We start from the raw sequence: 17,057 nt of genomic DNA on the forward strand, positions 1-17,057 counted from the left end.
GGCCCTGGGCTGGGTATGATGTTAGCAATAAAACTGGACAAATCATTCATGGACTCTCACCTCAAGGACCTAAAGGGAGTTAAGGAAGGCACAGACGTAACTACAGGACTGGGTAAGAACTGATAAGTGCCATGACTGTGTGCAGAAATGGCTATGAGAGTTCAGGGATGGGATTGAGGCAAATTCTCAAGGCAGTTTCATGGACAAGTTTCATGTGAATTTTAAATATCAAGTGAGATTTAGATGTGTAATAAGAGAGAAGATTCCAGGTGGGGGAGGGCACTGACGGAGGCAACATGGTGGAATGAAAAGAGTGAGCTCTGGCTCCCATCATCCCAGACCTTGCTTCGAATTCCAATTCCACATCTACTCTCCATTTAGCCCTGGCCAAGGCTTTTTAATAACTCCAAGGGTCAACTTCCTCATGTATAAAATAGAGATTGTCAATAACAACAACAACAAAAGTAAAGCATTTAGCACATGATGGTGCTCTCTTAAGGAGAGCTTTTATTACCAAACAACAGTAGAAAGACACAAGCTGTGTATAATGGTCAAGAAGATCAGAGTTTAGTGATGAACACACTTCACGAAGTCCTGAATTTTCATCACTAGTCATGAGTTCTTATTCTCTTCCCAGACTGATGTTAAGTCAGGGCTTCTATTTCTGGATTCTGTCATCACCTCACACTCAACGTGTCTTAAAGTGAACATATCTCTTCTCCAGCATCAGCTCCCTTTTACAACTTCCTCGTGTTAACCAAAGAAAACATCTTCCAGGCTCTAATTACAATTCTCCTAACTTATGAAACATGGTCTGAATTATCCAGGCTGTCTCTAATCTATCTCTGCATACTTATCCAGCTGTATTTCCACCACTCTCTAACCTAACACACACTTTTCATTTTAGTCTGACTGTGACTCTTGCTTTCACACACACACACACACACACACACACACACACACACACACATATATATGTATATATCTGCTAAACCCCTTCTCACCTCTATCTTTGTATTACTATTCAACCCCCCTTAATTCTTCAGGGTCCTTTTTACAGATAGTTGCAGAAGGAAGTTACTTCTCCAAAGCTCCTCTACATGGCTAACATATGTCTACCTTTTATGTACCCCAAATATCCATAAATAAGGTCATGGTACAAATGAACCAACTTCATCTCCTTTATGTGTTGACAAAGGCTTCCTTCTTGACTGAACTTGAATCAGTCGCCTGTGAGTCCTCTTCTCAACCAGGCCTGCTGAGCCCAGTTGTAGCAAAGGATCCTGCTAAGTGAGTTTATAGAGACCCCCCCCCAACCCTATATATTATCAAGTTCCCCATGTTCCACCCTTGATATCTGGCCTGCCTTTAGCAAGAATCCTGGTAAGCTAGTTTAGCAAGAATCCCCCCACCCTTGAAATCTAGTCAAGTTTCTCTTATAGTAATTTTGTACCTACTGATCCCTCTGCTCATTGGATATAGACCCATAGCTACCTTTGCTGTATTTGGAGCTCAGTTCAATCTTCTCTGCTGCAATAGTCTTTTTTCTTTCAGTGTTTATTTATTTATTTTGAGGGGTGGGGAGGAAGCACAAGTGGAGGAGAGGCAGGGAGAAGGAGAGGCAGACACAGAGCCTGATGTAGGGCTTGAACTCACGAACCGTGAGATCATGACCTGAGCCGAGATCAAGAGTTGGATGCTTAACTGACTGAGCCACCCAGGCACCCCACAATAGTCTCGATCCCATAACAATAGTCTTAGATAAAGTCTTCCTTACTATTTTTAACAGATGTCAGAATAATTTTTCTTTTACAGTATTTTAGTCTCTAGAAAGTCTCACTCCTGGATTTTAGCCCAGCCAAAGGGTAAAAACCTTCCAAAATTAATTCCTCTTGCACTTTGAGGGTTTGGGGTGGTACTCTCAAAACCACAGACTTCACCTTTTCCCATGTACATGTATTTTGGGTCATTTTGTCTGTTTGGGGGAATTTGGGGTCCATATGAATAAAACAGGCCCTTTCTGAAATGTTTGCTTGGGAGCTTTGAATTTAAACTTCTGTTGGGGTTATCAGGCCAAGACTGGTCTGGACTGATGGTAGAATGGGCTATAGACCCTTTTCTTGCATGTTTAAAAAACTTGTGCATTTCCCCAGCATGCTGCAAAGAAATAGGTAATAATTCTACTCCTGAAACCAATATTACACTGTATGTCAACTAACTGGAATATAAATAAACACTTGAAACTACAAAAAAAAAAAAATAAGTAACAAATATATGAACAAAAAAGCTTATAAATGTCTTAAGGAAAAAGAAGACAGGTATTCTTCAAATCGCTTTTATTATACAGTTGAAATATTAATTATAAGCCTCTAGTCTATTTTCACACAATTGATCAGGAGCACACACTGATAAAGCATGCACTGGGCAAAAATCATGGTTGGTACATTAACACACTGGCATAAGGCATGAAAACAATACAATTATGTGCTTAGGGTAGGTTCAAAATCGCCTTCAACTGACATTCAGTGTATTTCCTAATTTAAATTGTGTTAGAAATATGGTATCTACTTTGAAAACCAAATGCTGTAACAGAAGAGGGAAGAACTGTGGGCAAGAGAGTGGTAGATTTCTAGTTATAGGCTAAGGTTTAGCTTTGGCATATTGTGTCATATTTTCCTATTACTTTCTGAATCTGTGAACAGCCATTTGTTCTTTAATGACGTCCTTGCTCATACTATATCCTATTTTTCTAATATTTGTGGGAGAATACAACCATACTTTTGTTTTCTATGTCTGTTTTGGGATTTTTTCCATTATTCCTCAAGGAAGAGATTATCCAAATATTTTTCTGGAAGGAGAAACAAATTACACCTTAACCTAACTTATTCTTATTAGGCTTTTACTATCGCAAGCAGTCATTTACAGTTTGAAATGATCATTCTTTTTTTAAAAAAAATTTTTTTAAATGTTTATTTATTTTTGAGAGAGACAGAACATGAGCCAGGGAGGGGCAGAGAGAGAGGGAGACACAGAATCTGAAGCAGGCTCCAGGCTCTGAGCTGTCAGCACAGAGCCCGACGCGGGGCTCGAACCCACCGACCATGAGATCGTGACCTGAGCCAAAGTCAGACACTTAGCCAACTAAGCCACCCAGGCACCCCTGATCATTACCTTTCCAAGTAGCACTGCGTATTTTGCTTTCTTCGTTTATTTTTCTTTCCTTGAATAGAGTGTCATTTCTCATTAAGATACCTCATAGGATCCATTTATGAGATATACAAGATCAAGATTTGATTGTTACTGTTTTATCTTTCTTTTACAAGTAAGCTCTTTTTCAGCATATGAGACACATAAAATATATAAAAATTGAGCATGCTTATGTCCAAACCTAAATTACAGTTTATGAGGGCACCCATTTGGCTCACAAGACATTTGTTGAAAACATACTTTGTGTGATATTTGTGTCAAAAATATATTCATTTATTATGAGCCCTTTATTGTTTAATATTACGAACAAATAGTATTCACAAAATAAACCGTTGTTACCAAAGTTTTCATTGGAATTATTTTGTTTTATCCTAAAACTCAAAATCTGTTAGCAGGAAATGCATAAAGTCGTATGAATCATCTGGTCCAGTATGATTCCATCCATGAAAAAATAAATACAATGTAGAAATAAATAGCTTTGTAGTAAAATATAAAGGTGTTTACACCCTTTGTCAAATAAATAAATAGCATGACTTCAGTTTGCTTTATTCTTTCATGTGAATTAGTAAATGAGTTTTTTAGCTGCCAGAAGGGTGTTCTTCAGAAGCATTGCCACTGTCATGGGTCCGACGCCTCCTGGAACTGGGGTGATATAGCTAGCCTTCTTCTTAACAGCTGATGGAGAAAACAGAGAGCCATCTTTATTTTTAAGTTTTTTTTTTTCTGAGAATACGATATTTTTAAACATACTGAACTATTAAAAGATAAACTGAGATACATAAAAAATTTTTTTCAGATTTTATTTTTTGGTGGGGGGGGGCACCTAGGTGGCTCAGTCGGTAAAGAATCCAACTCTTGATTTTGGCTGGGGTCATGATCTCAAGGTTGGTGGGACTGAGCCCTGCATCAGGCTCTGTGCTGACAGCATGGAGCCTACTTGAGATCCTCTCTCTCTCTCTCTCTCTCTTTGCCCCTCCCCGACTAGCATGTTGCTCTCTCTCTCTTAAAAAATAAATAAACATGATAAAAAGATTTTATTTAAAATTTTTAAAGTAATCTCTACATTCAACGTGAGGGCTCGACCTTACAACCCTGCGATCAAGAGTCATACTCTACCAAGTGAGCCAGCCAGACACCCCTAAAATTTTTAAAGTTTGTTGGAGTATTTATCAATTCGAGTTGGACAACAACAAACTGGAAGTGGTCAGGAGTGCTCCACCAACAAGGAGCTAGCTAGAGATTTGTAACAGAAGAGGCAGAAACAAAGCAAGGTCATTATTGATTGGCTACAACTTAAAGCCTAATCGGTGTTGGTGACTGGTCGTTCTTAGGTTTTGATTTTGTAACCTGGAGGCGTTTATAGGCTTAGATTTTGGTTTGCTTACACACGCTGCCATGGCATTAGAGCCATATGAGTCTAACAGCCTCCTTGTTTAACTAATTAAACAGAATAGAGTGGATTTTTCTGCATTACACATATCACTCTAACAACGTCAAAACATTTTTAGAATGAAGTAGGCTAGAAACACTCACACACTTAGATAAACAATCCTGTGTGTGATGTCTAATCATCCTAAGACTGTAAGTTGAATCTCCATGCAGTTGGTTTGACATGATAAAAATCCATAATCCATGATTGACCCAACTACCTGTAATTCTCATTAACTACTCTTAAAATACATGCTATTGGTCACAAAGGGGGAACAGGACATAGACAGTTCAGCACACGCCATTTGTTAAATTGGAAAATTCCTGTCGTAACAACAGCATCATTTATGTGTGGATAATACATTCCAGTGCAAGTCTAATAAAAATCATCAAACATATCTGAACTACTGAGCATATACACATAGTCCTGTTCTAAGGTATGCAGACTTCTATTCAGTGAATAGACTCAAAGAAAATGACAGAGAACTTTCAGCAAGTTTTATTTAAGAATGTTTTCACGCCCACATTATTACACATGAATGGCTCCATACTTTGACCTGCTGGTTTAGTGCTTCACCATGTGAATATGAACAATGAAGTTTTCCCAGATAACTTACAAAATTAGCATAGACAATGCTTCTTCAACGCACACTCTGGCATTCTTAATCACATGTTATTTAAGATATATTGCCTTTTACAAGTTTGCTCGTATGTGCTTCCATATGAATCAAAAGTAACAGATCTTAAGTATTATTTACTATTATAGTATTAGACTTTGTAGACCTTAAGTATTATTTTTGTACAATTTATATTGCCTTCTTGAAATAGGGTTTGTAAAATTTACATTTATCTTATTTGAAGTTAGTAGTACACAAGCAAAGGAATAATATTCTTTTACTTGAAGAAAAGTCCAAGTAGGCTTAAAGACATCACAAAAAGAAAAATAGTCTAGCTAGTATGTATTATCAACCTTCTCATGGTATGTAAGCAAGAGGAGATAAGAATACTTATGATTTGGAAAGTAGTAGATTAGTTTTCCAAAAAGCCTCTCTACACATGAACGTGCCATTTCCCTCACCACACTTCTATCCAACGTCAAACACTCGGCTAGGTCAACAGCCATTTCACAAATAGCCATGAATTATCAATACTTTCTTCTTGCACTTTAGCTATTCCTTCCAACTGGAATATTCTTCTACTTTATCCATATAAGAAAAATCCTTACTATTCTTTAAAAGCCAATACAATGTTACCTGTGCATGATTTTTCTCAAAAACTTCCCCCTCCAATGTTGACTTCAAAGCCCCACCATCTGGGTTCCCAGTAACCTTATACGTTACTCCGTTATGGAACTTAACACACTGTGGTGTCTGTCCCCTCACCTAGACCCTAGCACCTGGAAGGGAGAAACCAAGCCTTGACAGCTGTTGCTGTCGCCATTGTTTTTAATCTCAAGAGTCTCTCCATGCACAGATTAGCCATTTGGTAAATTTTGTTAAGGTGAACTCAATAGCCCTTGAAATTTAAAATCTAAAATCAATTTGCAGGAATGTGTCAGAGGATGCAAACAATTTAGTCCATGCTAATTACTAAAAAACTCTAGCTACTAATTTGCTTGATCATGACAAACTCCATTTTTTACTATTTTTTAAAGTTTATTTATTTATTTTGAGAGAGGGAGAAAAAGAATGAGTGGGGGGAGGGTGAGAGAGAGAATCCCAAGCAAGGTCCGCACCGTCAGCGTGGAGCCCGATGCAGGACTTGAACTCACAAACTGAGATCATGACCTGAGCTGAAATCAAGAGTTGGATGCTTAACTGACAGAGCTACCCAGTCACCCTTACTTTGTGATAAGGTGACCTACTAGCATGACCAGTGCCTTCCAGGACCTATTCGATATACTTGGAAAAGCCATGCCTTTAAAATATCAGCAGATCTCTAGAAGAAATGTACTATATTACTACTATTTACACTGATTGTATAGAAAATCATGTATTTGTAAAGTACTAACTTTGAAACATTAATGATTAAAAATAAAAGACTACTGAATGATATGGTAAATGAAGAATCAAGTATAAACTAAATCTTCAATGGAAAACAAAATGGTTCATTTCACAATCAACAAGTGGATAAAATTCATTGTGTCAGGGAATCTACTGTGGGTAAATAGTCATTTTTATATAATTTGGTTTTCAACTTGGAAAGGTAAAGCAGCTTGGAATTATGTGTATATAAAAAATAGTAATAACCCTCAGTTATTGAGTAATACTGAGTAATACTCTCAGTTGAGTACCTACTTGCCAAAAACTTTATATATATTATTTGAATAATTCACATTGAATTATTACTTCATTTTAATAGATGGAGAAAGTATGTCTCCCCGAAGTTAAAGTGACTTACCACTCCCTTGTATGGTAGAGACATTATTTACAGCTAGGTTTGAAACATTCCATGATGCCATCATTCCACCCCATAACCCCGTGCAACTGCATTACCATGACCCGAATAAATATAAATATCCCAAGAAAGACTCAGGTGCCAAAAATGAACTCAGTTTTCTCAAAGGGGGAGGAGGATCGTCTGAGAAAAGAAACAAAGCGGAAAGTCTGAATAAAACATTTTCCTGCATATTTCCTGTGAGTCCTCACAGCTCGTCGTCTTTGAATTACGTCCAGCACATCAAATTACACAGCTGGCTTAGCAGTCTGAACTGCTTTCTTCCTGGGCGTCAGATCAGATAAACCACGGGTCTGCTCAGGTATCATGACACTCCTCTTCCAAATTATGTTTTTCACAATATGCTTACCATTGCGTTCTTCTGCTCCAAAAAGCGAGGTTTGGAATGTTGGGAGAGGGACGGGGAATGAGCTGTTGTGCAAAATAATACCTGCTGGAAATCTGGAGCTTATGTCTGCTTTTTTTTTTTTTACACGTTTTCCTGGTAAAAACTAACACACACGTATCTTGTCCTGCCTATTACTTCATAGAAATACACCACGTGATGGGTAATGGGCCTTCATCTGACGTGGGCTAGGGGTTCTCTGGACGTTCATAAGCATTCAGTTGCATCAGCTCTGTACATTATTCACTAAGCAAAGGATTATGATATCACTATGAACACACACCTGACTATCCAAGTCCTTGCTTCAAATATTTTTTATCTCTGAAATAAAGTGGATGAATATGAAAATGAAGTCGGTATAGTCACGAGAGGCCAACTGTGAGGAGTTTGACTGAAAAACAAAAACATCTTGGGTGTTTATCCCTTTTGATTGGATTTTCATGAGAATTTACATCTGAGAAAGAAATATAACTGTATCTGCTGCTGGCTAGTGTTAATGTATTGTCCATTTACATAACAACCAGGATATGGAAATATTGATTTCTCAAGAAAGGCAGGGAATTTTCATTGGCAAATGCCAGTGGGTACAGATGCCAATGCTTAAAAGCATTTCTATAGTCTAATGATTTTGCATGACTATTCCAGAGCTGTCCTACACGACATATTTATGAAGTCTCGGAAGTGGCTTCTGAGCTAAAATTAGTCATGTGAGAAAGAGTTAAACTCAATACGTCTGATGCTCTGAAAAGCATCTTCCCCAATCATGTCTGCAAGAGAGTAAGTTAACAAGCATTACATCACCAGAATAATCTCTCATTGGCTGGTCTTTCCCTGAGGGCAGACAAAGGTTTGCACTTGCTCAGAGAAGATGATGCTTTTAAAGATTAATCCTATTCTGTGCGGGGGGGGGGGGGGGGGGGGGGGGGGGAGGACGTTCTATATGCTCTATTGAAAAGAATTATAGAAGCACTTTAAGGCAGTAATTTCCTTCAGAGACTTATTTACTCTGTGTTTAGGTGTGAGGGAGTATGTGTGTATGTTAAGGGAAATGCCAAATATTCTGGATGTACGAGAACAAGGTTCAGGCTCCCCCTCTGCTATCCAAAAGTAGAGCATTCCTCTGAAAACTTTCATAAGTCAAAATGGTATGAAGCTGAGGCAAATACTATTAATTTGTATGGAAAAAAATGTGAGCATTCCCAGACCTAAAAACAAACAAATGAACAAACAAACAAACAAACAAACACACCTCTCTGGCTTTTCGGACACCTTAGGACATATTTTGCTAACAGGTGCACAAAATAAATGAAGATAAGCATAGATGCTCACAGACACAGTTCAAAGCTATGGCGGCTGGATGTTGCATTGTTCCCGACGAAGGAGCTTGGTGGGGCCGCTCTCCCAGCTCAGGGTGCACACTGCCTCTGTAATGCTCACTGCAAAACAAATGCTGGACGCTTTTCGTTTTGCGCTTTTTTTTTTTTTTTCCAGAAAAGCTAACATCCTCCTTGGATTTCTTTCACTTAGGAAAAACAGATACTAACTTAGGTTTTTTTGTAAAAGCAAAGTGGCAACATGAACGTTCAACCAGCGGGGGAGCACGCATTAGATCTTGATCAGTATCAGGATTTTCATGAGAGGCTCAGGGACGGCAAAACCAGGTTGAGATTCAATTTTGTGAAGTTAACACGATTTCAGAGTTACTGAAACTGTTGGACAACGGAGGCAAATAAAACAATCATCAAATCCTATTGTTATCTGCATGGAATTTGCTCTGGGGAATGAGATTCAGATGGAAATGAGTTGGTCCTGGTTAAAGCAAGTATCTGAAAATAAAGACTATTTTGAAGAAAGGCAACAATTAGCATGACAATCTATTTGAATGACCTCCCTATAAACTTCAGACACTGCAAAGGAAATGCTATAGATTTCCTTGAGGATGATTTAGAATATTAGAGTCTACATTCAGTTGTATAGCAAGAAAAGAGATGACCATTTAAAATCAGTTATTTGAGTTGCAAGATTTGCCTCTGTACATACTACTCTCTTTCTTTGACATACCCTTTCTGCATTTCCTCACCTGATGAATATTTATTCTTCCCTTGCAGATTTAGTTAAATGTCACTTCCTCTGTGGTGCTCATTAATTCCCCAGGCTGAGTTCACTCATCGATCCATGAAACTTAGCAGTGATTTTCAATTCGCAGTCACAACGTATGCTGGAGTCTCCTGAGAAAAGCAGTCAAACTACATCTACTTTCTCCCACCTCATAATGTTAGGGTACACCACTGAGAATCGTTGCTGAAGTGAGAGAGATTTCTAATAGTGGTTGTGTGAGGGAGAGGGTGTCACACATGTTAACAGCAGCAAAGAGGAAGTTTAAAACATGGTTGAAATTCATTGCTTCATTAAGGATACTTCACTTGGGGACCTCCAGGTCTCCCAGTCAGGCCCCAGGCAAACCCTGATGTGCAAATGCTTGAATCACAGTTGCTAATGCCCCATCGGTCAAAGCAAATTACAGGGTCAAACTCAGATTTGAAAGTCTAGGGATAAGGATATTGGTAAAGTTGCGTCGCCAAAGAGATGAATATATGGGGACAGAAGAAATGTTTATTCATTTTTTTATAATCTACTGTAGTAGTCTTTGGGTTTAGAAATGAAATCTCTAACCTGCTGCCAGATTTATTCTTTAAAACATAGAGTAGATCATTTCAGCTTTGGAACATTTGATGAATCTTCACCGTCTCCAGGATAAAGTATAAATTCTTTGTTGTGGCCGTTAAGGTCCTTTATGATCTGGCCCTACATCTGTGTCTTGCATTATTTCTGAATACTTGCATATTTTCCTAACTTATTCACTATTCCCACACTGGCTACAGATTGGCCCAGATAGAATCACCACAAACGTTTCTGGAGAAAGATGGCAGCCATAGCCACTGTCCCTTGGAACTTACAGTGTAACTGGGTGAGAGATATTAAAAATATAATCACCTAAATGATCACTGAACTATGGCTATGAAATGTACTACAAATGTGAATGTTAGGAGGGAGGACCTAACTGAGCCCTACACGCATTTGTGGTATTTATCTATGCCAAATCCAGAAACATGAAGGATAAATCAATGTTTCCATGGGAAATGGAGAGGTGGGGAGTAGACAGTGTTCTTGGCAGGGGGGAACCATGTCTGTGACAAAGGTGGAAAGAAGCCTCCCTCAGTTGGAAACATGGCAAGAAGGCCAGGGGGGCTGACACGTAGAGTGAAGAGGAAGAGTCCTGCTCATGTAGAACCTAGAATAAAATGTTAATAATTTTAGATATTAACCTAAGAGCAATGGTTAAAGTATTTTTAAAATTTGAGGAAAAAATACATTCTGAGGCAAGATAAGATCAGATGGGGAAACTGTCTGTTTTGTATTGGCACACTTCTCTAATGAAATGAGTTTATCATCAGGGGTGGAGGAAAGGGAGATAAACAAAAAGTAGGAACATCAACTAAAATGTGTAGGATGGTAATAAATGCTGGTTGTATGCGAGTGACTCAAGGAGGGAACAGGAATCAGATATGGGCATCAGAGAAAGATTTGTAAAGTGACAGAAAAGCTTCAAGATCTGATGGATGCCAGCGTGTTAAGAAAAAGGAGAGAATACAATGCGGACATAAGGGAATAGTAAAAGCAAAGGAGGTTTGATCCGACAATGAATTTGATGCAACAGAGGAGATGACAGAAGTTCGTCACGATGGAAGTACATGAGGAAAACAGAGTAGATGAGGCAGGGGAGGTGGACACGGGCTACGTGACCCGGAGGTGAGGAGTCAGGACACTTAGGTTGGGTGATGACAGCTGTAGTTATTGTGTCCAGATGAATAAGCTTTTAGGAAAGACCGTGAATGAACACACTTCTATATGTAGGAATAGCCAGTTCTGCAAAATGAGAAGTCGGGAGTGAAAAATGTATACAATTTAATAGTTTTTAAATCAGGTAACTAAATTACAGAGACATTCATGTTGTATTTTCATAAAGTTTTAGGTCCCTGAATGCCATTAAATTATTATCCAAGAAATCTTTTTTTGTTTTTGTTTTTGAAAGAGAGAGAGAGAGAGAATGGGAAAGAGGGAAGGGCAGAGGGAGAGGGAGAGGGAGAGAGAGAGAGAATCTAAAGCAGCCTCCACATCCAGCACGGAGCCCAACACGGGCTGGATTTCATGACTATAAGATCATGACCTGAGCTGAAATCAAGAGTCAGGCACTTAACCGACTGAGCCACCCACGCGCCTCCTCCCCAGAAGAAATCCTTTTGTAGTCTGAGATCTGGAATCTGACCTGTTGTGTTCCTTTTTCTCCACCATGTGGATGACTGCTTTTTCTTCAGTTACTGGCTTCAGATTTCTAAAGCAAAGAATTAAGATCGGCGCGCTTGACATCTTTTCCATTATTCTTACTTGAAGACAACTATGCTTCAAGGTCAGGACTAGAGCCAGAACTACGGAGCAGAGGTTGTTTCATGTTTTCAATTTGAGGGGATGACAGGGATGATGGAAGAAACTAGGTGCCCAGTCCAAGGTGTGGAAAGATTACTCACGAAGGATACGAGTAGCAACTTAAGAGACATCAAAATGCCCTTTAACAACTTAGGTAAGAATAAAAGAAAATGTATGGGATCGTTAATCTTTGGTACCAGCAATGCATGCCTCATGACAGTGTGTCTCTGGTTTGTATGTTTATTTCCCCTGGAAACTTTACGTTCTCAGGTTCCTAGCGTCTGGACTTAATAACCCAAACTCTCACCTAACATACTTTGTTAGGAAGACTCAATAATTCTTTGGCAGATAGTGAATTTCTGCTTCAGCACATTATATACTACTCCAAAGGTTCCAACTAATAGAGTTTCCAGATATACCTACACCATTAATTTTGCTATTATGGCCTGGAAATTGTATATTCTGGCAAAGCCAAAGAATATATTTGTGCTTTATAAATGTATTTTTGGGTGGAGGATGAGAAACTGGTGTCTCAAGTTCCTGTAATATTGTTTTATCTCTCTTTGTATTTTGTCCAGTTCTCTGCCATTCTTAAGGAAGTACTCTATGGCCATGTCAGATTTGCAACAATGCCACAAATAATTTAAAACAATTTTTTTAATGTTTATTTATTTTTGAGAGAGAGAGCATGAGTGGTGGAGGGGGAAGAGAGAGAGGGAGACACAGAATCCGAAGCGGGCTCCAGGCTCTGAGCTGTCAGCACAGAGACTGACACGGGGTTTGAACTCATAAATTGCAAGACCACGACCTGAGCCAAAGTTGGATGCTCAACCGACTGAGCCACCCAGGCACCCCTGCCACAAATAATTTTTAAAACCAACTTCCTTCCCCAAAAGGAAAAGGAATGATTCCTTATGTGTGGCAAGACAGCAGATGGAAATTTTCTTGTTTCTCTCATATGAATTTCACCAGTCTAGTATACATGGGTAATTGTCTAAATTAAATGCTTAGAGAATTTTCCCATGCTTCTAAATGCAGGCCATTTAGACATGACCTCTATACACATCCACTATAATGAAGTGGAGACAAGCTTCAGGAAAATGAAGTACATGAATAACAACCAGAAAAACCTGACTGGCATAGGACTGGAAAAATAGTATGACTCAGGCGGTAATATGGAAAACACTCCACTTTCTCATATAGTTGATATAAAAATGACACTTAAGAGCATTTGATGATGAACCAGAGACAGTAAAGGGCTCCTTGACAAGTGAATGGCTCACCATTGAACTCTTGCAAGGCAACAAGGAATTAGATGCCCCAAAGGTAATTTACTATGCTTCCTCTTGCATTTATCTGGTTGGCTGATTCTGGGGTTTCTACAAGATTTCTACATGTATGAGGACATTCATTATCACAGCACCCTTTGGGGCACTAATGGGATGGACAGGATTAATGTCCTGATGGATTACAAGAGAAAGAGACTCTGATCCCCATTTCTATACAAAGTGCATTGGCTTCAGTAGTTTGGTGGGCTGCATTTATTTTTTTTTAAAAATTTTTTTTTCAACGTTTTTTATTTATTTTTGGGACAGAGAGAGACAGAGCATGAACAGGGGAGGGGCAGAGAGAGAGGGAGACACAGAATCAGAAACAGGCTCCAGGCTCCGAGCCATCAGCCCAGAGCCTGACGCGGGGCTCGAACTCACGGACCGTGAGATCGTGACCTGGCTGAAGTCGGACGCTCAACCGACTGCGCCACCCAGGCGGAGTGGGCTGCATTTAGATCAATGCATCCCTCACCTATTTATAACGCTATCTGTATGTGTAGGGTGGCTAAGCCTTTTTTTCCTTTACTTTTCTCCTCACATTAAATCAAATCTCTATATATCCAGCGACCTGTCTCATAGATATGAATACCAAAAAGTACTGCTCAGACCACCCAGAAGGCATTCGATGGGACCAAATAGCAAATCAATCACCAAATGAAAATTTGAAATTGCTTTCTGTGAACTCTGTCTATGACCCATCAGTGGAACCTCCTTTCTGACCATGGAGGGTGTCAGCTACCATTGCCAGTTTCCATTTTGGTAGGCCAGAGTAAGGATCACTGCCATGTATGTTTCTAGTACTCTACCAAAAAGACTAACAATATGTCCTTTTCATGACTTCTTTAAAAGAAACATAATCGTCATTTACTCCTGTCATTCTTCCCAGTCCTTTTCCTCAAACCACTGAACATTCCTATCATACAGTGACACATCTGTAAACTAGATGGGTTGTTTGGAGCATCCTCCAAATCTCCTGGCAAGGCCTTAATGTTGGTATCCTGCCATAATCAACCCAAGATAGTAGGAGATAAAATATCCTTCCATCGATATTTGTATTGTAATATGGGGTCCTGACAAGCAACTACAAAAAAAAATCTCATCATTAGGTGTAAAAGAAGAAGAGAGACTTACAGAATCACTGGGCACTTCTCTTGTTCCTGTGGATGTCCTTTTTATGTTTCGACTTTATTCTCTGTAAAGGTAGGTTGCTCGATGTCAAATACAACCTTCTAAAAAGATCTTTAAAGCTGACCTGATTTCAAAGATCTAGACTTCGCAATGAGCATCGTGTCGTAAATTGTAAGCATGTTGTGAGCCACAGTGGGGGCAGCTGGCTCACTGATAGAGATCTCACAGTGACCATTACTACTTGTTTTATGAAATGAGCTGCATGGGCACTATGACCACAGCATTAGTAACAGTCTCTCTCAAAGAAGCTTTTGCAAATTTCCATCAACTTTTTCGAAACGGTTGGAAGAAATCACCTCTGGGTTAAAGTGTTAGGCCTTCCCTTACACTTGAGCCGGATTTGGGGGCTACCTTGTAATTACCTACCACAAAAGTTGATATCTTGAGTCAGATTGACCATATTGTTATGAACTGAATGTGTGGGTACCTCCAAAATTTCTGTGTTAAAATCCTAATCTAGGATGCGATGGAATTAGGAGGTGGGACTTTGGGAGGTGATTAAGTCATCAGGGTGGAGCCCTCAAGAATGGAACTCATGCTTTTATTGAAAAGACTCCACAGAGCTCTCTCACTCGTTGCACCAGATGAGGATACAATGAGAAGTTAGCTGTCCGTAACCCAGGAGAGGGTCCTCATCCGAATCCGACTATGGTGGCATTGTGATCTTGGACTTACTCCATCCAGAACTATAAGAAAATAAATGCTATTGTTTCAGCCACCCAGTCTGTGGTAATTTGTTATGGCAGACTGAACTAACATACGTATCATCAAATTAAATGATTAACACTGAAAATCGTGTTGGTAACTTTTTTTTTACAATAGTAATAATAATAATAATAATAATAAAATGATCAAGTTGTTCAAAACTAGTGCCATTTCCTTAGAAACTGGCAATACTCTCTGACTTTCCCATCTCGTATAACACACACTTGGTAGTAAGTAGTGCCAAACCATTTCCAAAAGATGCTTACTTTAAAATAAAACAGATGAGGGGCGCCTGGGTGGCTCAGTCGGTTGGGCGGCCGACTTCGGCTCAGGTCATGATTTCACGGTCCGTGAGTTCGAGCCCCGCGTCGGGCTCTGTGGTGACAGCTCAGAGCCTGGAGCCTGTTTCAGATTCTGTGTCTCCCTCTCTCTGACCCTCCCCCATTCATGCTCTGTCTCTCTCTGTCTCAAAAATAAATAAACGTTGGGGTGCCTGGGTGGCGCAGTCGGTTAAGCGTCCGACTTCAGCCAGGTCACGATCTCGCGGTCCGTGAGTTCGAGCCCTGCGTCAGGCTCTGGGCTGATGGCTCAGAGCCTGGAGCCTGTTTCCGATTCTGTGTCTCCCTCTCTCTCTCTGCCCCTCCCCCGTTCATGCTCTGTCTCTCTCTGTCCCAAAAATAAATAAACGTTGAAAAAAAAATAAAAATAAAAAAATTTAAAAAAAAATTAAAAAAAAATAAAGAAAAAAATAAAAGAAAAAAATAAATAAACGTTAAAAAAATTAAAATAAAATAAAACAGATGAACATAGGCGAAGGAAAAAAAAAAGAGAGGGAGGCAAACCATAGAAACTCCTAACTACAGGGAACAAAATGAGGGCAGCTGGAGGGGAGGTGGGTAGGGGATGGGTTAGATGGATGGTGGGTATAAAGGAGGGCACTCACGATGAGCACTGAGTGCCAGAAGTAAGTGACAATTTACTAAATCCTACTCCTGAAACTAATATTGCACTGTATATTAACCTACTGGAATTTAAATAAAAACTTGAGACATTACTTTTTTAAAAATTTTTTTTTAATCTGTATTTATTTTTGAGAGAGAGAGAGACAGGGTGCGAGCGGAGGAGGAACAGAGAGAGAGGGAGACGCAGAATCTGAAGCAGGCTCCAGGCTCTGAGCCGACAGCACAAAGCCCGATGTGGAGCTCGAACTCATGGATTGTGAGATCATGACCTGAGCTGAAGTTGGACGCTTAACCGACCTGAGCCGCTCAGGTGTCCCAAAAGAACCTCACTTTAACATGTAATCTGGAGAATATAAATTCCATGAGAGCAGGAACTTTATATTGTGCATGGCTATATCCCCAGTACCTTGAAGATACATTGAATGAGAAATGTGTGTTGAGTAAATCCACGAATGTCTCAGTGGACGTATTATTACTGGATCTGGATTGTTGTAGGTTAATAATATGTTTGATGCCACCTCAAGTGGCAGCTTTTGTTCCCATTAAGGCAACTTTAAGGAATTACTCCTGTAATGTAATTGTAACACTAGAGATTTATAAGTACAGAGGATGATCATACATGTGATCCGTGGAATGACTAGGAAGGAGAAAACCTGCTGTGGGATGGAGATACAAAAGGAATACAGGGCAAGAAGCTTACCTTACAGAGGCATACAAGGCAGGAGGGAACAACCAAGTGAAAGTACAAGGTAGTACAGAAGCAAGAACAAAATGAACAAGGCAGGTAAGACCTTCTATGGGAGTTTGGAGAAGATGGGGATAAGCATGAGTGCCTTCAAGTTGATTCATATGATATTGGGGTGAAGAACAGACTTGACCAGAAGAGAGTGGAGGTCAGAAAAGCAGTGA

The 17,057-nt window shown here is 39.6% G+C and overlaps 1 protein-coding gene across 2 annotated transcripts in view; it reads right to left on the reverse strand.

Moving 5' to 3' along the window:
• Window positions 1-3,124: 3,124 nt before the first annotated feature.
• MTHFD2L (methylenetetrahydrofolate dehydrogenase (NADP+ dependent) 2 like) overlaps window positions 3,125-17,057 on the reverse strand; it is a 139,139-nt gene continuing 125,206 nt past the window's right edge. For both annotated transcript variants that reach the window (XM_030313682.1, XM_030313680.1), the window contains one exon: window positions 3,125-3,882. In XM_030313682.1, the coding sequence (XP_030169542.1) occupies window positions 3,770-3,882 (113 nt within the window). In that variant the 3' untranslated portion in view covers window positions 3,125-3,769. The remainder of the gene's footprint in view (window positions 3,883-17,057) is intronic.

This window comes from Lynx canadensis, chromosome B1 (assembly GCF_007474595.2).
Source record: "Lynx canadensis isolate LIC74 chromosome B1, mLynCan4.pri.v2, whole genome shotgun sequence".
In the NCBI taxonomy this organism is placed as follows: Eukaryota; Metazoa; Chordata; class Mammalia; order Carnivora; family Felidae; genus Lynx; species Lynx canadensis.